The sequence below is a fragment of the Palaemon carinicauda genome, chromosome 3 (assembly GCF_036898095.1).
Source record: "Palaemon carinicauda isolate YSFRI2023 chromosome 3, ASM3689809v2, whole genome shotgun sequence".
Taxonomy (NCBI): Eukaryota; Metazoa; Arthropoda; class Malacostraca; order Decapoda; family Palaemonidae; genus Palaemon; species Palaemon carinicauda.
The window spans coordinates 199,563,639-199,588,139 of NC_090727.1; the positions used below are offsets into that span (position 1 = coordinate 199,563,639).

The 24,501-nt window shown below is 34.9% G+C and overlaps 1 protein-coding gene across 5 annotated transcripts in view; it reads right to left on the bottom strand.

Moving 5' to 3' along the window:
• Positions 1 to 24,501, bottom strand: part of coro (protein coronin) — a 161,553-nt gene that overhangs the window by 77,644 nt on the left and 59,408 nt on the right. For 3 of the 5 annotated variants that reach the window (XM_068371246.1, XM_068371249.1, XM_068371247.1), the window contains 2 exons: positions 21,009 to 21,215; positions 10,596 to 10,631 (listed from right to left, as the gene is read on the bottom strand). In XM_068371246.1, coding sequence (XP_068227347.1) covers positions 10,596 to 10,631; positions 21,009 to 21,215 — 243 coding nt within the window. Of the gene's footprint in view, positions 1 to 8,351; positions 8,379 to 10,595; positions 10,632 to 21,008; positions 21,216 to 24,501 lie in introns of all 5 variants that reach the window. The other 2 variants (XM_068371248.1, XM_068371250.1) reach the window with 2 other exon arrangements.

Sequence of the window (24,501 nt, forward strand, 5' to 3'; positions counted from 1 at the left end):
GAACATTATCATTATTACAGAAAGTTTATCCAAGCTACAAACCTAATTGGAAAAGAATGTTACAAGCCCAAGGGCTCTATGAAGGAAAGGCAGTGCAGAGTAGCAATAGTTGTTCTAATCTCAAAAATACAAAAATGATAAAACATGGAGTCTTGGGCAGTAGCTACAAATTTAGTGTAGTCAGTAGCTTGACTAAAAATTATGTAAGCGAATGCTTCCTTTAACCAGAAAGGGGAAGTCACTCGAGGGTTCAATGGTGTTTGCATGAACTCCCACAACAGTTGTACCATGCTGAGCGAGGAATCAATGGCTGACCATATCTGTTCTTGTATGGCACTCTACATAACACATATTACCAGTTATTGTAGTGGAGATAATGGCCATGTGATTTAACTGAGAGATGGGCCACTATCCTAAGAATTCTGCTCCTCAACAGACAGCGCTTAAAATGGAGACATGAATACATACCAAGATATAACATCCCTTTTTATTAGAATTCTGCACTTGTCAGCCACATTATTGTGATCTTTACAATGCCATTTTTTTACATAGAGTAAGATGCATATTCTGAATGTTAGGAGCACAGTTAGTTTAGTGATAAAATAAAAGAAATTACAGTTACCTGTGGGATAATGAAAATTTTCAAGTTTAATTATCAGAAAGCCAGACCACTAAGATTTGAGGAGCTTGAGGGGTTACCTATATCAATGCAGCACCTGCAGATGATTTTGGAATTTGATACTAATGAAATCTATTGGGGTAGAAAACAGTCACTGCTCTATTAACCAGACACAGTTAGGATGATAAGAGCACTGATATATACAGCAAAATCCATACAAGAGCCGAGGATCCTCCAAGGGTTCTTGTACGGTGAAGACGAACGAGCAGCAGTCTTGCCCAGGTAGACCCTTGTAAGTACTGTACATTAAAGAACAGTAAGAGGTACGTCCCACGTCAAAATAAAAAATGCAAGTACACAACACATCTATCTAACCCAAAACACTCACTAACCCCTACTCTCAAAAGCAAATCCCCAGGTTTATAGAAAATCATGTGAATGCAAGATTTGCAATGCTTCACAGAAATCTCAAAATTGAGCAATTCTCACAATATTAGAGTCCAGCTAGGGAAAAGTTTCAGTACACAAAAAAAAAAAAACCAAGCTCTAAGCATATTAAAATGAGTATTGAAAATGAATAATGAAAAATTATTCTATAAGAATTACAAGATGTCCAAAACTCTACAAACCCTTAGCCTGACTGGGAAGAAGAAAACTAAATGAGCTCAAAATTGAATGCAAAATAATATGAAATTGGAAATGTTAATGTACAATCACAATAACCCACTGCTAAATTTGCTATATGCAAATACAGTACACATAGGTACTGTGCATTCTTACAGTAAAGCAAAACTCATCGAGTGTTGTAAATTGTAATGAAGGAAAATAACTACACTAGATAAAGATGGACATAAAAAAATAGCAACGAAGGCAATGCATCATAATCATGATAAAAACGTTCCTGAGAAAAGCAATGAAATTGACGTAAAAAAAAAAAAAAAAAAAATTGAAAGAAAAAACTTGGTATGCATAGTATAGGCCTCTCAACTTAACCTATACAACTTGATGCGACTGGGATTTCTTTGTCTACATAATAAGGCAATAAAATTGATGGGGGTTATAGTGAAAAAAGTACTGTATGTAGTACCTCCAGTGATATAAAGAATAAGAGAAAGGAGAAAACAGGGCATCTCACACTGTCAATATACTGTATTTTCTTTGATAAGAGATGATAAAATTGGAGAAAAGTCACGTTAATGACTTCCAAGACAAAAATTAAACACCACCTTTAAAGTTAAGCAATCTCAGCTTTACTTACTAAGGAAGCAACAGAAAAAATTAAGCATAATACTTTAAAAGTAATTGATATTTATTTGTCATGAAATCTTAGATAAAACTTTAAAAGCAAAATAAAGGTACTTTAAATGCATGCAGTTATTCTTAGTTAATAAAATGATGGTGGTGATGACAAAAGATTAGCCCCATACACAAGAAACATTTTTGTTTTAACATTCCAAGGCAAATGGAACTTGATAGAAATTGGTAAATACCAACCTCGTTCCACAAAATGTACTTTCAATTTGCTTAACAGTTCTGCTATAAAATTCAGTGGCAAAACAAAAACATTACTGCCTTTGACAATGCATTTTATGTCATCTGTAAAAATAACCAAACTGTCAATGTGAAAAAATCTCTCAATGTACAAAACACATTAAAAAGAAATTCCTGTTATCCAATGAAATTTAACTTTAATGAAATGTATTACTTTTACTCACCTGGGGTTCATTTAAATTCCTTCTACCAGATGGTTAACTGTTGATGCCAACACTAAAATCTAAAAATTGCCATTTTCTTTCACTGTAATAGTACTGTATTACAACTATAATGGTTTTGAAATTATAAGGTGGTGCATGACAATTAAGAGTACTGTACTTGGATATCCATGATATGAATGCCAGAGTGAATGGAAATATAAAATTCTTATATAAAAATCTTGTCTTCTTTGTTTACTTCTATGAACCTCCTCAGGAATTCAAATTGTCTAATTCCCCACACTGATGAGGATGGGACAGTGAAGGAAAGAGAAGAACTCTAACACCCTAGACTTGCAATATAACAACCTACACCAATTAGGACCCCATACTCACCTTTAATCACAAGTTCAATGGTAACATCTATAAGCTAGGTAGTCTTGCATTATAACTTTCAAATTCAAATACAAAAATATGTTAGTTAAATAAATACCCAAGAAAGGAAAAATTAAATATCAATACAATGAAATACAACTACAAATTCCTACCCATTTACCCTTTTACATGCTTCACTAAAATCATATTTCTACTGTACTGTACAGCTACATAAGGAGAGAGAGATTTAGAGAGAAAAACAAGGTGAAAAAGGTAGTAGCCCAAGCATAGGGCAAGTTGCATAATGAGCTCGGAACAAAGGAAGGAATTATCAAAAAGGTCAAATTGTTGAAAGCAAGAAATAGAAGTACAAAGGATATCAACCACATTAGAAAGACCGAGATAGTGTGGTACTAGAAAAGAAGAAGATATCTTGAAGCAATGGAGAGAGTACTTTGAACAGCTCTTAAATGAAGAAATGAAAGACTAGTAGAGAAGACGGACAGCCGAACATGGGCATGGCAATGAGGTTTTCTAGGCAAGAGGTAGTAAATTCACTGAAAAAGATGAACGGTAAGGTAACAGGACCCGACTTGATCCCTCTGGAAGCATGGAAAGCAATAGGAGATCAAGGGGTGGATATCTTATACAATTTAATGATCAAGATCCTCGAACAAGAAAATATACCTGAAGAGTGGCGAGAGAGTACTGTATATTGATCCCAATTTTCAAAGGAAGAGGGGATGTTCAAGAGTGTGGTAACAATAGGGGCATCAAACTGGTGTCCAACACCATGAAGATATTGGAAAGGTTAGTGGATGGCAGAAGAAGAGAAGAGGTAGAAATAGGAAAAGAGCAAATGGGATTTACAAAAGTTAAGTGGAATCACAGATGGTATATTTTGTGAGGCAACTGTTGGAGAAATTCAGAGAAAAGCATAGGGATTTACACTTGTTATTTAAAGACCTTGAAAAGGCTTATTACCTAGTCAAAAGAGAAGAAATATGGAGGTGTTTGAGGAAGATGATGGTCCCAGAAAAATATGTGTGGCTAATCCAAAAGATGTATCAGGAGGTGCATACCAGAGTGAGGACCACTGTTTGAGTGAAGGATTTGAGGCAAGAGTAGGATTGCACCAGGGATCAGTACTTAGTCCATTCATTTTCAATATAGTAATAGGCGTTATGACAGAGGAAGTCAGAGAGGCAGTGCCATGAAGCACATTGTAGGCAAATGATATAGTTTTATGCTCAGAGAAGGGAAGACCTGGAAATTAAGTTCGAAAGGTGGAGAGAAGCACTGGAGGACAGAAGAATGAGAATAAGCAGGTCCAAAACAGGATATGTGTGATCCACCAATGAAGGTGAGGGTAAAGAAAGTATTAGGTTGGGTGGAGAAGAAATAGAGAGAGTAGATAAACTTAAGTACCTGGGATTCATAATCAGTGCTGGCAGAAGTATGGAAGTAGTAAAGCACTGTATACAGACAGGCTGGAACACCTGGAGAGCTGCCTCTGGAGTCCTTTGTGACAAGAGTGTGCCACTAAAACTTAAGGAAAAATTCCACAAGACAGTCGAAAAAGCAGTAATCTCTATGGTATAGAAACAGCAAGCCTAAGGAAAACTGATGGGAAAAGGTGGATGTAGCAAAAATTATATGCTTAGGTGGATGTCTGGAGTAACAAGAAAGGATAGAATTAGGAATGACTACACCAGAGGATCAACAAAGGTTTTGGAAACATCAAAGAAAATACAAGGAGGAAGATCGAGATGGTATGGACATCTACTGTAATGAGGAGGGAGGAAGATCATGTGGGGAGGCACACTATGGAAATTGAAGTTCAAGGTAGAAAAAGAAGGGCAAGACCAAAAAAAGATGGAAGGACTGCGTACAGGAGAACTTGAGAGAAGGAAATTGATGAAGCAGAGGTGCAAAATAGAAATAGATGGAAGCGACTTATTCGAAACGGCAACCCCATTTTAAAATGGGAATAAGAATAAGAAGACTGTACTATAGTACCATTTTTGTAGCGAGAATGTCTTAGAATTCTAACCACACAAAATGTATACAAATCATGTCCAAATCAGAAGCCCTGTTCCAATGACGATCAAGATATACAGTACAATAACTAGAACTCCGCAATCTTCAACCAACCTATCGAAACGAACTTCAAGAGATACCAAGGCCCACAGAAGTCTCATCCACATATAAATTGACAGTGCTTTCCTTTGCTTGAATTTCTAAAGTAAATGTAGGAATGACTGAATCCTCTATTCTGATGGAAAAGCTCAAAACAGAACTGTTGATATTACCATTCCAAAACATAGAACCCTCCGAGTTTGAATCAGAAGAGACTTTTCCCACATTGAACAGAACTCCCAACCTTCTCAATAATCTGAACAACCATAACTGTTGACTCAATCTTTTTCGGGGAATTCACAAAAATAATCCAGTTGTCTAGGTAAAATGGAACTCTGATGTTCAGATATTTGAGTCATAACAATGGCGAATACTTGAGGAACAGCGTTGAGTTCAAAACACAGGCACTTGAATTGATATATTTTCAAGCGATTCATAAATTGAAGTTATTTTTTATTCCTGATGAATCGGAACATTAAGGCAAGAATCTGTGAGGCCTATCAAAAACATCCAGTCCCCTTTCATTACTACCAAACAACCATAGCAGGAGTTTCAATAGAAAACTAGAAGTTTTCTAGAGGTTTTGTAAATCAGTATTCCTTAAAATGACCATTAATGAGCTCTCAAAATAGATCGACGAGTCCTGTTGCACTTCTGCCAGGCCTTCTATTTGACCAAAACCTTGAAGGCCTATCACTATTCTAAAAGAACTCCTTTTGAAAAAAGAAAGGCACAGGAAGGTTAGGGAAAAAAAGGAAGCCTTTATGAGACAGACCTCAAGCATCATTTTGAGTTCTGGAGGCCACACACTATCAACAGTCTTTTGATTCAATATGGGACCCGATAAATAAGAAATAATCAGTATGTATTTTTGCAGTCCCAGAAATTATCCCAACCAGAGAGGACAACAGATGTTTCCCACTTTTAACAATATTAACACTACTGTTTCCTACTCTTAACAACAAAATTAACAAATAGTGTACTGCAGAAGTTTCTAGAGAAGTATAATTAATTGATGAAGTAAACATAAGACAATATTTGGTTAAGATCTTGACATCCTATCATTTTTTTTTCATAAAGTTGAAATAAACCATTATACACTAGAGAATCTGCAGAAGAGCATGTGAAAAAATTATCATATTACACAATTGTTTGTTTTATAATAAATGGCAATTTCTAAGGGAGATAAGTTCCTCATGACGGACGGGAAGAAGTATTAGTAGACTTGACTTCTACCAGAAAATTTATTCAGTTACTCTGAGCAAATATTAAGAAAACCATTATATGACATAGCTTATGTATTACCAGACCTTACTCTACTTGAACTAACCTACTCAGATGTATCTTCCAAATAAGCATTCATAACAGCAAATACAGCAGCAGACATCCCATATTAATCTTACAATAAACACAAGAAAATGTCATAGATATTTTTGTTTATTCCAAGAATGACAGCAATTTATTTTTTTAAAAAAGAAACTAGCATCCAATACAGCAATGAATGTTGCAAGCTTTCAATTCAAATTTCTCAAATGATTCTGTTCCTGTAAATGAAATAAAATCCAAGTCTTTACCAGGTGTTTGGATTGTAATCGTGTAACTTTTTAGATGCCAATATTTCCCTCTACCTTTCTGGTTATAATGACTGGTTTTATGTACAATTTCTGAGTAAATAAATAAAATAATTCCAGCCAGCATTTCCGTCAAAACCACGACCAGCAGAATACAATACCCCATCGCTCTCATTGCCCTAATTATAATTTCTATACAGTACTCCACTGGAGGGAAAATACAGTATTGCTACAATGAAAGAATATGAGGAGACTTTTAGATTTTCGGATAGACGTCAACATTTAACCAGTTCAAAAAGGAAATAATATAAACACCAGGGGAGATTCAAAGAAATACATTCAAATAAACCTTCCATCAAAGATTTGTTCACAAATCAAGATTTATTCATCGTTCAATTTGAACTACAAATGTCACTAGAAATTGCAACGTTTTATATATTTCACAACAAACACCTCCACACAAAAAAAAATAAAAAACACAATATTTTGCCTCTACACATCTCCAAAGGGTTGTTACATGGCTAGTAAAGATTCAAAGATTTAAGATCATTCACTATGAAGTTTTAAAAATTAAGTACAGTACTGAAGCAGTAGTAGCAGAACAATGATGATGAGATGATTTAAAAGACAAAAAAATGTGCTCTTTTACTGATAATTTAGATATCTATGATGCTTAAGGGAAATGGTAAAATGTATGAAAAATGCTAAACCAAAGTACAGTATTCTCAATTAACAAAGATTCTAATATACAGTTATTTCCAAAGGTACCATAAACTGCAGGCTTATAGTTTCACCTTAGGACATTATTGCATATGTGCAATCACGGCATAGCTGGACCTACTTTAACTAGCCACCTATTGAAAATTCTTGATTTTCAGTGCTATAAAGAGCTCATTCTTCCACTTAAAAACAAAATACCGTACAATCTGAAAAATATTTTAACTAAAAAAGGAAGAAACAAAAGAGATGCTATCAGTTATCCTTTCACGGACTTGTATCCATAAATGTTCATTCACAAGTAATATATGTTGCAAACTTGACAGCTTTGTGTGTTTTCATACCCTCTGATATATACATGAGCAACAATCCACCATACTTATTCTTTTATACCAGATTTGCATTAATCAACCAAATAACGGAATTTTTTCGTAGTGCATATGTACAGTCATTCTAAAAAGCACAATGTTTTAAACAATGGTTTAGGTTTACATTCTAATACTGTAGTCATAACGGCAGAAAATTTTTCCCTGAAACCAAGGCTCTATTTGGTTATGAGAATTGAATTTTCCTATCTTAAAATAATTTAGAAAAAGGCAAATTCACATGAGTGTAACAATGTAGAAAGAGGCCAAATGCAATAGATATAAATTTGAGTATTGAAAATAATGTAGCCATGTCCAGGCCAAGTGGGCAAAAGTCTTTATGATTGACAAATTGGAAATTCTTAAAAATCCGAACAGAAATACAGTAGTGAAACATGAACAAGATATATTAGCTGTGTATGGTTAAATCTGTATCACAAAGTTAAAAGACAAGACCTAAATGTTCTCTTAGAAAAAATAATAATGGAGTCAGTGAATATAAGAGCACATCTATTTAAAAAAGTCAATATGAGATATTGTGGAAAATTAGCAGAAAAGCATGTGTGTGTGAGAGTTGGTAATGATGATTTAGATAGGAACAACTGAATGCTCAAATCACCGAATAAAGCAACAAAAGTAATCCTACACTGGAATATCTGCCAGAAAACAAAAAATTTGGGGCTGTTTAAAAATGGTGAAATCTTCAATTGTTTACATCTTATAAAAGAACCACCAAGCCAACACCTGACACCAACATTAAGGAAGAATTCAATTTACTCCTAAAATTATTCTGCACCATTAGTTAGTCACAAACAAAATAAGAATGTGCAGTAATCAAGAGCCAAGTGTTATCACCACTACCTCCAGCACTTACCGTAGATGATTTCTTGTGTACTATACTCTGCAAGAACATTCAAACAACTTAAAAGTATACACCTCAGTCAAACACATGGTGCTTTGCTTAATTTACCAATGATTAATATATTACCTAAAAAACTGATACTATAAATTAATACCTTAAGAAAATCAGTTAAAAAATTATGCATCTACCATTATTGCACATCTATCGTCCTATTGAGCTGTTAGTGGAAGACATTAAATATAATATGCAGATACTCCATACAAAATATATGGAATATCTCTACCCACTATTGCCACAGCAACTTACCATAGCTGCCGCTTTCTTCGAGACATAAGTCTGCAAAAACATTCAGACACCTTACAGTACCAAAATAATAACCCATTAGTTTACAGATGATGTCACCAAACTATTAATATGGTAATAACCCAAATATCATAAATGCATTCTAAAAATTTTAGCTCACTAAATTAGGAAATGTAGAGCAGATCATACTTCCTGGTCACTCATGTTATAAATTCTAATAAAAAAAGGAGTGTTAAACTAAAAAAAAAAAACATTGCTATGGGATTTGATTCTGAATTCAGCCCGTCACAACTTCATTTCAACCTTAAAATGGCTGACCAATTTCTTAAAAACATCAAACAAGATCTCGTGACTAAAGGTTTCCCTTAAAAACTTTAAAAGAATTTATATATCCCTATATGGCTCAAAAAACCTAACTTAGGAATTCCCAAGAGAATTTGAGCTTGCCATTTAAAAAGGTTTCAAAAAATTCTTAAGAAAAAAGAAAAAAAAATTTCCTTTCCCAACAAAATGTTTACAATAAATACTCGAGAATAATCACAGCAACATACTTAAGGCAGTAATAAGATATTTTTGCAGTGCACTTTACTAGTTAAGAATTATTTAATCAAATTTCAATTCAAAAGTACTTTACCTTTTTAAGGTCACTCCAAAATATTAATATAAAATACTTATTGAACAAACTATCAAAAACTTGAATGTCTTAAGGTTTTGTAATTCTTTGAGCTCTCTACATTAAATTTGTTTTTAGCCTGGAGTTTTAGCAGTTCTAAAAACATAGTAATTGTTTTCACCAATAACTAGTTATTGTATGACCAATGACCCATTTTCATTACTTATCAAAACTTAAGATACTGAAGAAGACTCGGACAGTATTTTTCCCTCCCTGCTACTCTGGTTTTCAATTAATTCATCAGTTTGCATTATCATCATCATTAATTGATTAACCAAACCAAGAAGTCTATAAAAACAAAACTTTTCCCAAAATATCCTAATAGTGAATATTCAAGTCACAATCACCTATTCCCTTGGAAACTGTTGCAATTTTAAGCAGATGAGCACTGCACATCTAGAATGCATGTACTAAAAGCTAATCATAAAAAGGATACTCATAAAAAATTATAAAGATGACTTTGTTTTTTTACTGCAGTACAGTGAACTAAAATGCATTCCTCAAAGTACATTATTCGATATAGCAAGAAAAACTGAAATAACAGTTTCAAAAAATATTACTGAATGAAAAACCGTAAAAATTCAGACTAGTATCTGATACTGAAATCTTATAAATTTCACCAACTACAAATTCTCATTGAATTTTTTTTGTTTTGTTTCTGAACTAGAGGGTTTAATGGCAGCACCAGATTGCATATAAGCCAATAAAAAAAAAAAAAAAACATTGACCCCCATACCAGTAATAATGTACTGTAATTTACAATTGGAGTCCCCCCCCCCCACCCCCAAATCTTGAGGTGGCAAGTCTAAATAGACATCAAAAGCTATACTGTACTCAGTTAAGAGTACTTGAATTGTTGAGGAGAGTCCATACCTTTAAGTAATACACATTTTGATATTTCATTAATGAGGAACTTGATTTAAATTGATTCTGACTATCACATACTGTCATTTGGAATTCAGAATTCAATTCAATTCATCAAACAATACAAAAAAACTGAACATGTGCTGAAATGTACTGTAATATTTAAGCAAATGTTTCATCATGCCCTGATAAGGCAATATCTCAGTTAATACTAAATCTGAAATACAACTTTATTCTGCAAATGAGGCTAATCCCTGTCACACTGAGCTTGAAAGAGCACAACACCTCCAAGACCATCTTGGTTTGAAAGTAGCATCATGACAAAGCAGAAATTTCATCACAAACTGTTTCAGAATTTCATCCAGGTGAGTTCATCAGTCATCTATCCTACTTTCTATGCATTTAAGGAAACTTACCAAAGACCCTTTCCTATCAGGTTCCCATATTCCCTCCTGTAAATTTGAAGTTAAATTCTACAGTATAAGAAACAAATCAATATACATCTCCAATAGAGCAACAAATATATCCCACAAAAATAATACAATTGAATAGAAAAAAAATTCAAGAATATGTTGCATTATCTTAATCTATTTCATATCTTATAAATTGCATAAACTCTTTATATCAGTAATTCTCAGAAACATAATCAGATTAAAATTATTTCAAGTTTTATCACAAATTAAAAGCACATTGTTCCTCTGTAACTACATGATTATCCAGACATATTACTCATACTATCACTTGCATCCTCACAATGACGCCTTCATTCACCAGTAAAACATTTCAACAGCCTTCACAATCTTTGGGTCATGTTAAGTATGGCACTAATATATTTTATAATCTATTGTCAAGAACCTGACTTTTTCTATTACATTCTTGCATAAAAACTGTATATCTAAGAAAAATAGCAACAATATTTTCTTGAAATACAGATGGGGGACAATGATAGCTTTGAACTTTGCCAACCTTCTGTAATGAAACCACATAAAAATTCTATTTACATTCTAAGAAACCAGAAAGCCTGCCTAAAGTAAACTTTTAAAAAATGTACAAAAATTAAATTAATGAAAAAAAGAGAACCTATGAACAGTCTTCAAATATCAAGTTGAAAATGGATTTATATTTCTATACTGACCTTAGATTCACATGGCTGTAGGATAAAAATTCTCATTCCTTTGGTGTCATGGAAAAAAAATGGCCACAAATGGTATGCGCTCAGAATGCGAGAACTTCCCAGACTCACGTTTGGAGGAATAAGTTAGGCTATTGTTTATATGAGTTTGTGAGAAGAACTCTTATATTTAAGAGAAAAGTAGATTTCAAAATCAGGAGAGCACCCACAAGAGACTGGAGTGAAGGAATACTACTGTTTAGGCTAGTGCCAGACTTTTTGAAGTTCATAAATCTTTCCAAAACATTCAAATGGTGGAAGGTTCTTGATTAACCCCTACCCCTGGGTTCTTTTTTCTTGGCATACCCTTATTCTCTCAATTCTTCTATACAGGACAAGTGTGAATGGTGGTCTGTCCCTATTTACAATGGTGGATGGAAAAGGACTTACAGCAGATACTCCCTTTCCCGTGCAGGATACAGTACTAATCTAATCTTTTTAATATGGACAAGTAATATGAAAATTGGCTATTACCAAGCGAGATGTAATACACTAGCCACCCCACGCTATCATGTACCAAGTTGCAATCGTAGTAGTTATGCAACTTGGGCCAGAACATAAGAATCCTGAAAATTACCCTATCTGCCTGCAAAGGGTGTCAGCAGCCAGAAGTAGACCCATTACCAAGTAGATGATCTTGGGTCAGAGAATGATCTAGACTGTGAAGTGTTGGCATTATTCAGGAGGTCCAACGAGGGGACTTGAAATATCCTCTGAGAAGCACCCTTTGGGTAGTCTCTAAGGTTTCTGGAGGCCCTCCCAACGTGCTGCCATCTAGCGGAGTAACCAAGAAACTGCGACGCTTCGAGAAACTTCTACATCGTATGATGGAAATTACTTAGGGTGTCGAGTCGAACATTTGATCAAATTTTTCATCAGATGTTGGAAAATTCTTATGTTTATGTGTTCGTATGTAGAGGGTCCACTGTATTTGGCTGCAAAAGTATTTCACAAATAGAGAAAAGACTTCATTATATGACGTAACCCAATTAGCTTGCAAGTTGTCTTCTCTTTTAATTTTGTTTGGGGAGGTTGAGGACCATGAATAAATCCTATCCATACCTACTTGGATATAGAGTGCCAAATTTCCAATAATGGGGTTCATCCAGATTCAAACTACATAATCAGAAAGATTAAATTAGTTGAATTTCAACACTATTTAAATGGTTAAAACTTTTCCTTTTACGTCCTATTCGGTGGCATATCTAATATTTAGTTCAGTTCCCTTTAGATTTTTTCCTTTTACCTGTTCATATTCTTCAATATAAATTACAAAAGGTCTTTCTTTCCCAGTAATGCTTGAAGTATACTAACTGTAACTCCAATGGGGACAAAATGGGAAATGAACTTCCTCAAACCTCTATACAAGAAAATGTAATCGGTGTAAAAATATCAAGACAACAATCACAGTCCCCCTAAAACACTATCTGAAAATTCTAAATATAGGGAATACAATAGACTGCAAATCATCTCATTACTTTTTGTGCAAAAGGACTAAGTTATGTGCAATCATACCTGGGGACACAAACTAATCTCATCACTAAGAAAAATATTTGACTTCTATGGACAAAAACTCAAGTTTTTTACTAAATCAAAGTTTATCCTTCTGTAGCAAAATCTGTTATGAACAATATACCATCAACAAATAATTCAAGCACTGTACTGTGCATCAACAAAAATTATACGACAACTTTCATTCTCTAATTGCTACGTGACTATATTGTAAAAAAATACATCTCCCAAAATGTATTATCATAAACCTGACTGCAACTCTAATTAGAAAAGCATAAAGCTACCACATGAGGAAGCACAACAGTGTGGAAAAAGTATGTAAAATAAAATATAGAAAAGGAATAAAAATAAAAAACAAGGTAAACAGTGTAAAACCATTAACAGAAAAATTATGAAAAGATTTCAGTCAACCAGATCATTATCATGTGACAAGTTTAAACTTTCTGAATCTCCACCAATTCAACTTTTTTTATTTTGAAGATCACTCTACAATTTTGTAATCATCTGAATAACATTTCTGGAACACTGTAGTACTGAGCCTTACTAAAGAAAAGACAAGACTTTTAAATACCTGCATACTTTGTACAGTGCTATTTAGAAGATGGTGTGATATGGAAAGATCAGATTGGCCATATGAACTTTCGACACACTGCCTGGCACTAAATTCAAGGAAGGAAGTTAGTGTCGAGTAAGAACCAAATACAATGGATGGTCCTTATGCAGAATGCATGGAGGTAATTAACACTGCCATACAGTACTGTAGATTAATGTTCAGATCATGGATAAAGTATTTTATAGACTTAAGATTTTGGTCTAATAATTCAAGATTCTAGATAAGTATCAGTTGCTGAAAAACACTAGAGAGCATTATTTAAAACATGTCACAAGAAGAGTTAAAATATTTCCTCAAGATAGACAGGTCCCAAAATATCTAGAAATTCTCAAAATACAGCTGTTTTTTGTACAACTGAAGAAGAAGCAACAAATACCTTCCTCAAAAATTAATTCTTAATTAAGAATGATACCAAAATTTAAGCAAGCTGCATGTAGTTGATGAGACATTGTCAATTAAAAGATCTGGGTAGGGAAGATCCAATGTCCTAATCCTGGTAACAGTCATGTTTTGAGTTTTGTTCAGGTCTACTGTCATCCCCTATAATTTACACCATGTAATAATTTAATCTATATCTCTCAGAGAGATTCAGAATCCTTAGTTTTACAATCAGGAGATAAGATCAATTGAAAGAGTAGCATCACCTCCATATACAAGAAGCTGATTTTCAAAGCTAAACCACATGTGAGGTAGTAGGTTGGCCAGGGCATCAGCCATCCGCTGACATACTACCGCTAGAGTGTTATTGGGACCTTTGAATGGCCAGACAATACTACATTGGATCCTTCTCTCTGGTTATGGCTAATTTTGTCTTTGCCTACAAACACTGAATAGTCTGACCTATTGTTTCTGCATTCTCCTCTGTCCTCATGCACCTGACAACAAGAGATTACCAAAAATTCTTCTTTGCCCAGGAGGTTAACTAATGAATTGTAATTGTTCAGGGGCTTCTTTCCTGTTGGTAGGGGTAGAAGAGACTAACTATGGTAGACAGCACTTCTAGGAGGACACTCAAAAATCAAACCATTGTTCTCTGTACCATGGCCTTCCACTGTCTTGGATTAGACTTCTCTTGCTTGAGGGTACACTCTGGCATGCTGTTATATCATTTCTTTTCCACTTATTTTTTTCAAGGTTTTATAGTCTATATATGAAAAATCTAATCTAATGTTGTTGTTGTTTGTAAAACATTTTATTTTAACTGTTTATTACTTTTCTTGTAATTTGCTTAGTATTTCCTCGTTTCCTTTCCTCACTGGGCTATTTTTCCCTGTTGGATCCATTGGGCTTATAGCATCTTGCTTTTCCATCTAGGGTTATAGCTTAGCTTGTAATAATAATATAATAATAAAAAGTAAAGGGGATTGCGTTGAAATCCTTAACCTAACTTCAATAAGTTTTTCATGTTTTACTACTTTAAAATTTATGACTAACAGACTAGAAGTAGTAAAACAAATCCTTAATCATTACACAATAAAAAATTGAATAAAAGGTTTAATAAAAATTAAATTCCCTCAGTTTCTGCTTAAGGAATACAGTGAGAGGCAGAAGAGCCAGTACAGTTTCTCCCAAACCCCACACTAGACTTATATATAACTCCAACCATGTATGAGAATCATATACACAGAAATGAGTAGCAGACTTACATCAACTTTTAGTGAAAAACCAATGGAATTCAATATCTTCTTTAAACCCCAGAAGAGGTTCCCTAAATTTGGAAAATGTGAAACATCCCTTCTTGTCAGTGGAGTTACACAGAGGTATCTATTCTGGGGCTCTCCACTACATCTAAATATAGACATGTCTGAACTTTCTGTTTTAGAGAAGTCCCCTACCTCTGTTATGGCAAAGCCTGCTGCTCCCTTTAGAACTAGATGTAACATTGGGGAATATCCACACAGTCCAACTTTAGTAAGAACGTATTCTTGCCTCTATCCTGACACTAATTTATGGACATTTTGAAAATACTTCATGGATACCTTCACTCAAAGACAAAAAATATTCAATAACATCGGTATCATATACAGTACTATATATTGACGGGTGAAATTCTTTATTGCCGTACCTTATACAGTAAAGGAATTTTAATAAATCTACTAACAGACTGGAGTTATTCAACCAGGATAAAACAATCTTACCAAGAATTACCCCACCTACAAAAGAAAAGTTTAATCTACAAAATAAGTATTTTTATACAGCAAAGAAAACTTGGTACAGTATAAGTATTACCATGCTCTCACACCCAGGAGCCTATAGCTATTCATAGACCAAGAGCAATCCCCAGCAGACAGCCTACACACAAGTGTGCCAAACTGTAAGAATCATCAAGGTTATATAGATTATTGATGGTGTTCCAAAATAGAAGGATGGGATTTGTAATAGATGATATATATATATATATATATATATATATATATACATACACACATAATAATATATATATATATATATATATATTATATATATATACATACATATATATATATATACACACATAATATATATATATATATATATATATATATATACTGTATATACTGTGTGTATATAATATATATATATATATTCTTCGTGGCCAAGTGGTTTAGTCACTGTCTATACATGCTTGCCGGACCAGGGTTCGATTCCCGGCCAGTCACAAGCTCTTGTCTTTGTGTGATTTCGCCTGGGGCTCTGATCCTGAAGTCGTTAAGAGAATCCAGACATTAATGTATCAAAAATATATATTGCTCATTTGTGTATGATATATATATATATATATATATACAGGTATATGTATATATATGTATGTATATGTATGTATATATATATATCTATATATATATATATATATATATATTTATATCTATATATATATATATATATATATCTATATATATATATACATATCTATATACATATCTATATTATATATATATATATATATATATCTATATATATATATATATATATCTATATACATATCTATATCTATATATTATATATATATATATAAAATATATATATATATACATATATATATATATATATATCTATATACATATCTATATATATATATATATATATATATATATATATATATATATATATATATTTATACATATATATTTATATATAACATTATATATTTATATATATATATACACATACAGTATATATGTGTGTGTGTAAATATATTTATATATAGCCTATACAATTTTCCTCGAACCTAACACAAGTCCTTTAATGAAATGCCCTACTTTCCAAGTTTGAACATTTCCCTAAACCTCTAACATTGAAATTGGAATTGTAACCTCCTCCTAACATGGCTGCCCCCATCAGAGCCATAGTCGTGCCATATCTCAAATACAATTTTAAAAATAGAGTCGTAAGTAATATTTACCACATATTTGTATCATATAAATATTCGACTTATGTCCACTTAGCATTCACAAACCTTAACATAAAAACAAATATCTACCGTTTATATGTTTCAAGTCATAAAACAGCTGACAAAAAGAAAACTTAAGTACTGTATCTAATCTTTACTGTATATCTAATTACATTTTTTTTCTCCATAATACATTGCTAGTAATTCAAATTATACCAACCCATAGTTACCTATAGTTGTTATACTTGTAAGAACTCAACATTACGATTCAATTTCTTATTATTCTTGATTTCCTACATGGCCTGCCTTGAAATATCTTATTCTGACATTCTATAATCTAATGGGAAATATCCATTTCCTTCTTAATTCTTGACAGTTAACATTCTACAACAAAGACACTGAACTTCCTCTAACCACTGCCAGTTCGGATGTCTCCTTGCAGACTAACACAAAATCCCCAAATATGTCAGGCATCCAGGGAAGCAAAGGAGTACAAAAAGTACCAATTTCCACACCATATCTTTCTTTTTTATATTTTTGCTTTAAATTCACATAAATTTCCTTATCACATTATTGGAAATTTTATCAGTGTTTCTTTAGGATTTTTAAATGCTGTCAATTTGTGAAAGATACACATTACTAAATTATTTCATGAATTCTTATCATTAACTTACCAAAGTTGTCTATACTGTACAGTTCAGTACTTTTACTTTAACATGTGGTATTTAGTACTGCACCTCAGACAGAGTATCAGCATTTGTTCTTTTAAAATTGTAATGGTGAGCCACAAATAAAATCAATAAAAAAAAACTAGAGCAGATCTTTAAATTTTTATTGTACACAACCCACTGAAATTGAACAAAATGAGGATATCTCCAACCCCACAGCTTAAGTCATCTAATACCTTGAATTTCAGGCCATGGCAACTATCCCAGCACACTTCTTTGCTGACATGCCCCATGAAAAGATGTACAGCCAGGTGTACCTACACACTAAATAAAACCACATGCAAACAAATCTCCTGATGCTGTTTTGCTTCTTGATTTCAACATGTGAAAAAAAACAGACTTCAAACCAAATGAAGATAGAAGAAAGAAAAGCCACACTAAAATCTTCACATGGGGGAATGAAGATGAATATAACCATGTAATAGTTGCCAAAAATTTTTTTAGTCTCCTCCTACACCACCATACTAATATTAAGAAGTCCAATCACTGATACACCAAATGAATTACAACACATCCACTAAGATATGCTAGTGGGTATTCAACACCATAACCAGCATGGAGAATCCTTCCCCATCTCCTTTAACGAAGCAATGCCAAGAATTGGAAACTGAATAAAGTATAAGGAAATACTGCGAAGTACAACAAATGAACAAGTAAGAGGACTGATGAAGAAAGAAAAAGACATGTCAAATTTTTTAGTGCAATTACCAACAAGTAAAAGACAAAGTAAGCCAAGGCCCTTAAAATGTAGAAGGCGAGTTCCCTAAGAATAAAATGGAGACTTCCTGTACATTCCTAAGAGGTCTGCAGGGCGACCAGTCTTGAAGCAGTGCCCAGTATGTATTTTCAGTAAGAACACGAGGTGAAGCATCACTCTAATTCTGATCATAAGAAAAAATAAGATAATGTACTTTCCATTTGCCGGACTATACAGACAATTCTTTACTTGTATTCAACAAATCAGTTTTATAAATTCCCCTAAAAAAAACCAATACAGCAGTTTCATCTTCAATACAAAGTACAATCATTCTGAATAGTGAGTACTGTATAAAAGGACATTACAAGTTTGACCAATTTCGATGGAAAATATAGCAGTCGTCATAAAGGTTATACTAAGCTATAATCTGTCTTGCAACCATTCAGTAGTTATGATCAATTTGAGAGAGAGAGAGAGAGAGAGAGAGAGAGAGAGAGAGAGAGAGAGAGAGAGAGAGAGAGAGAGAGAGATATATATATATATATACAAGGATTTTGGATGTCTCAAGGACTTTAGTCCATCTGCAGAGACTCAATTTGCACTTTGGTAGAACAACTAACTTTAGAGAGTTCTTATGATCTTGTCTAACTTTTTCTTGAACTTGTTTACCGTGTTATTATTTACTACATTGCTAGAAGTCTATTGTATGTAAAAAAATTGCCACATTGAGTGGTGTATCTTTTCAATTACAGTCTGTATACCTTACCTCTGGACTGATTTGCACTAAGCGTGAATAGATTGTTGTAATCTACAATTTTTTATTCCTTTTAGAATCTTAAATGGCTCTTCAACTGTCCCCTTGGTTGTCGAGTTTGTAGATCAAATAAGTTCAAACGGTCCATCCTTCATCTATATCCAAACTGCCATAGTATTAGAACTAGTTTAGTGGCACTAGCTTGTGCTGCTTCCAGTCAATCTATATCCTTCTGAATACTTGGAGCCGAGAATTGGACTCTGTATTCTAGATGGGGTCTTACTAGTGATGTGTACAGCTGTAGTACAGTGTCTATGTTTCCATATTGAATTGTCTCTTTATGTAACCTATTAGTTTTTGTGCTTTCTTTTCAGCTTTTATGCTCTGTTTGATAAACTTGAGATCTTTGCTGATAATAATACCGAGATCTTCCTCCTGGTCCACACTTTTTATTCCATTACCTAGCAGTAAGTAATCTGAGTAATCTAATTGTAGGGTACTATACCCTATGTGCATGAGAGAGAGAGAGAGAGAGAGAGAGAGAGAGAGAGAGAGAATATTTAGTTTTTTATTGCTATTAATCATTAAATTTAAAAATGATAAACAAGTACAGTATATTACAGTACACTACTACAATATGTACTGTAACATCTTTTTTGTGTTCTTTTTCTTTCTATCCAATTTCTTAAATATGACAGAAAGTAGTCATCAACAATTCAACATCGTACTTCTATTAGTTCAGGTACTCTGATACTTATCTTTATCACAAAATTAAACATTCTAGAGAAGATGAAAAAACTGCATGAGATGTAACATACATGAAAAAAAATCAAAGTAACAACAGTACAGTACTAAGTGCATGCATCCAAATTTAGTCAGTCTCGCTGACAAGAACTCTTGACTGCATATCTTGCCCTTGAGTCACCGAAGTAGAATGTATGTGGTGTCACTGGTACAATATGTATGACAGTGTCACTGCTTATGATAAGCAAGAAAATCAGGAGACAAAGTGCGAGAGACATGGAGAACCAGAGATTTGGCACCTAGCCTATTTCATGCCACCTCCTACCCAAGGCTTAAAACAGGATCATTTTGATGGTCATACACAGATGGATATAAATTTAGTACCACCCATTGATGGTCATACGCAGGATATGAATTCAGTACCACCCACCACCTAACTTACTAAAAATAGCACTGTACATTTACAAAGCAATAAGTTTTCACAAAGAGACAACATGAAAATACTAAGAGGGTGTCTTCATTTCAGCAGTGGTTGGCAAAGTACTCATAAGATGTCAGCCACCAAAACTCAGACATGCTAGGCTTCAAATCTGGGTCATACTGTCTAGCTTTGATAAGCATGACCATACAAACTGTAAAATGCATATTGAAGATCTGGGAACTTTAAATTAAATAACTGGTTGCCATACTTTGTAACAGACCTTCACTTACTAACTCACATCCATGCACTGAATTTCTAAAACAGACAATATCTACAAATTCCATTTACCTGGTACTTCCAAGTACAAAAATAGAAAAGAAATTTATTCAAAATTGCTATCCGACATCTTTTTAAAAATACATGTATATAAATGCACTCCACTTGTATAAAAAAAAATAACCAACTAATAGAAATTCACTCAAAACATTTCAGACAAAAACTTCTTTCAACATTGAGAAAATTCTTTTACCATTATGCTTAAAAATATAAGCATCTAAAATAGCCACATACGAAGAGAACAATCCACTGTAGGAAAACTAGGCATACATACATTTCCAAGAGGTCAAAAATTAAAATTCAACTAAGCCAGCAGTTGCAAAAGCATTGGAAAGACGAAGGAAGCCCCGTGAAAAGTACCTGCAAATACTGTGCAATAAAAGAAGGCAGGTGCACACTATTGTTCAAGGAACTGAATGCCCACAACCCTATCAAATACAATATGCAAGTAAAATTTAAGGAAAAGAGAAAAATATTTCTTACCTTATTGACTTTGGCTAAGGGCAAAACGATGAAAGCCCCGCCGCCTCCTGATTCTACTATAATGGCGCAAAACTTTGGGTTGACTGCGCAGAATGTGGAGTCGCAAGACGATTGACTAACACGTACATTGTCGAAGCACTGTTCCCTTTTCAAACATGTGCCAAATACATGTCGGAACTTGCTCTGTCTGACCATACGGAATGACATCTGAAAAATATTAGAGAATTAACTTCAGAAGAATGAAACAATTAACAAAGTTACGAAAGATGAAAAATAATTTTAATCTATTATTATTATTATTATTATTATTATTATTACTTGCTAAGCTACAACCTATTTGGAAAAGCAGGATGCTATAAGCCCAGAGGCCCCAACAGGGAAAATAGCCCAGTGAGGAAAGGAAACAAGGAAAAATTAAATATTTTAAAAACAGTAACATTAAAATAAATATTTCCGATATAAACTATAAAAACTTTAACAAAACAAGAAGAGAAATTAGATAGAATAGTGTGGCCCAGTGTACGCTCAAGCAAGAGAACTCTAACCCTAGACAGTGGAAGACCATGGTACAGAGGCTATGGCACTACCCAAGACTAGAGAACAATGGTTTGATTTTGGAGTGTCCTTCTCCTAGAAGAGCTGCTTACCATAGCTAAAGAATCTATGAGATATACAATCAGCCTTAGCTTTACACGAGTTCATTCTTCGCGACTTAATCGTGACACAGACACTGTTATACCTTCTGAATGAAATATTAGCTATTCGCAATTACAAAAAAAAAAAAAAATATCTATATCCATTTACTGTGGTAAAAATCACAGCTATATTTGAAATATGATATTTTAATTATAAAATAAATTTTTGAATATACTTACCCGGTGAATATATAATAGCTGCAACTCTGTTGCTCGACAGACACATACATAAAAACTCGCCAGCGATCGCTATACAGGTTGCGGGTGTGCCCACCAGCGCCAACTGTCGGCCAGATACCACTCTCGATGTAAACAAAGACTCAATTTCTTCTCATCCCACTGCGTCTCTATTGGGGAGGAAGGGAGGGTCGTTTAATTTATATATTCACCGGGTAAGTATATTCAAAAATTTATTTTATAATTAAAATATTATTTTTAAATATTTAACTTAGCCGGTGAATATATAATAGCTGATTCACACCCAAGGAGGTGGGTAGAGACCAGAGTTAATTATGTTTACATCGTATAAGCTAAGAGTTTTTTATTTCATTTTGACAGTTATCAATATAACAAAACCAAAATAAATAGGTACCTGGTAAGGAAGTCGACTTAGACGATTACTCTGCCTTGTAAGTACGTCTTCCTTACGGAGCCCAGCGATCCTCTTAGGATGCTGACAGACCCCCAGGAGCTGAAGTATCAAGGGCTGCAACCCATACAACAGGACCTCATCAAACCCCTAATCTGGGCGCTCTCAAGAAATGACTTTGACCACCCGCCAAATCAACCAGGATGCGAAAGGCTTCTTAGCCTTCCGGACAACCCATAAAAACAACATTAAAACATTTCAAGAGACAGATTAAAAGGATATGGAATTAGGGAATTGTAGTGGTTGAGCCCTCACCCACTACTGCACTCGCTGCTACGAATGGTCCCAGTGTGTAGCAGTTCTCGTAAAGAGACTGGACATCTTTCAAGTAAAATGACGCGAACACTGACTTGCTTCTCCAATAGGTTGCGTCCATGATACTTTGCAGAGATCTATTTTGCTTAAAGGCCACGGAAGTTGCTACAGCTCTAACCTCTTGCGTCTTAACCTTAAGCAAAGATCGGTCTTCCTCACTCAAGTGTGAATGAGCTTCTCGTATTAACAATCTGATAAAATATGACAAAGCATTCTTTGACATAGGCAAGGATGGTTTCTTAACAGAACACCATAACGCTTCAGATTGGCCTCGTAAAGGTTTAGTACGAGCTAAGTAGAACTTAAGAGCTCTAACAGGGCATAAGACTTTCTAGTTCATTGCCTACGATCTCCGATAAGCTAGGAATATCGAAAGATTTAGGCCAAGGACGAGAAGGTAGCTCATTTTTGGCTAGGAAACCAAGCTGCAGAGAACAAGTAGCTTTTTCTGACGAAAACCCGATGTTCTTGCTGAAGGCATGAAGCTCACTGACTCTTTTAGCCGAGGCTAAGCATACCAGGAAAAGAGTCTTAAGAGTGAGATCTTTCAGGGAGGCTGACTGTAAAGGCTCAAACCTGTCTGACATGAGGAATCTTAGGACCACGTCTAAATTCCACCCAGGTGTAGCCAAACGACGCTCCTTAGAGGTCTCGAAAGACTTAAGGAGGTCTTGCAGATCTTTATTGTTGGAAAGATCTAAGCCTCTATGCCGGAAGACCGAGGCCAACATGCTTCTGTAGCCCTTGATAGTAGGAGCTGAAAGGGATCGTACTTTTCTCAGGTATAAGAGAAAATCAGCTATTTGGGCTACAGAGGTACTGGTCGAGGATACGGAAACTGACTTGCACCAGTCTCGGAAGACTTCCCACTTCGATTGGTAGACTCTAATGGTAGACGCTCTCCTTGCTCTAGCAATCGCACTGGCTGCCTCCTTCGAAAAGCCTCTAGCTCTCGAGAGTCTTTCGATAGTCTGAAGGCAGTCAGACGAAGAGCGTGGAGGCTTTGGTGTACCTTCTTTACGTGTGGCTGACGTAGAAGGACTACTCTTAGAGGAAGACTTCTGGGAACGTCTACTAGCCATCGAAGTACCTCGGTGAACCATTCTCTTGCGGGCCAGAGGGGAGCAACTAACGTCAACCTTGTCCCTTCGTGAGAGGCGAATTTCTGCAGTACCTTGTTGACAATCTTGAATGGTGGGAATGCGTAAAGGTCTAGATGTGACCAATCTAGGAGGAAGGCATCTATATGTATTGCTGCTGGGTCCGGGACTGGAGAGCAATAGATTGGAAGCCTCTTGGTCAGCGAGGTTGCAAAGAGATCTAAGGTGGGTTGACCCCAAGTCGCCCAAAGTCTCTTGCACACATCCTTGTGGAGGGTCCATTCGGTTGGAATAACTTGACCTTTCCGACTGAGACAATCTGCTAGGACGTTCAAGTCGCCCTGGATGAACCTCGTTACTAGGGAGATGCCTCGATCTTTTGACCAGATGAGCAGGTCCCTTGCGATCTCGTACAAAGTCAGTGAGTGGGTACCTCCCTGTTTGGAAATGTACGCCAAGGCCGTGGTGTTGTCCGAGTTGACCTCCACCACCTTGCCTCGAAGGAGATTCTCGAAGCTTATCAAGGCCAGATGAACCGCCAAAAGCTCCTTGCTGTTGATATGCATGCTCCTCTGACTCGAGTTCCACAGACCTGAGCATTCCCGACCGTCCAGCGTCGCGCCCCAGCCCAAGTCCGATGCGTCCGAGAAGAGAACGTGGTTGGGTATCTGAACTGCCAGGGGAAGACCCTCTCGTAGGCTGATATTGTCCTTCCACCAAGTCAGACAAGACTT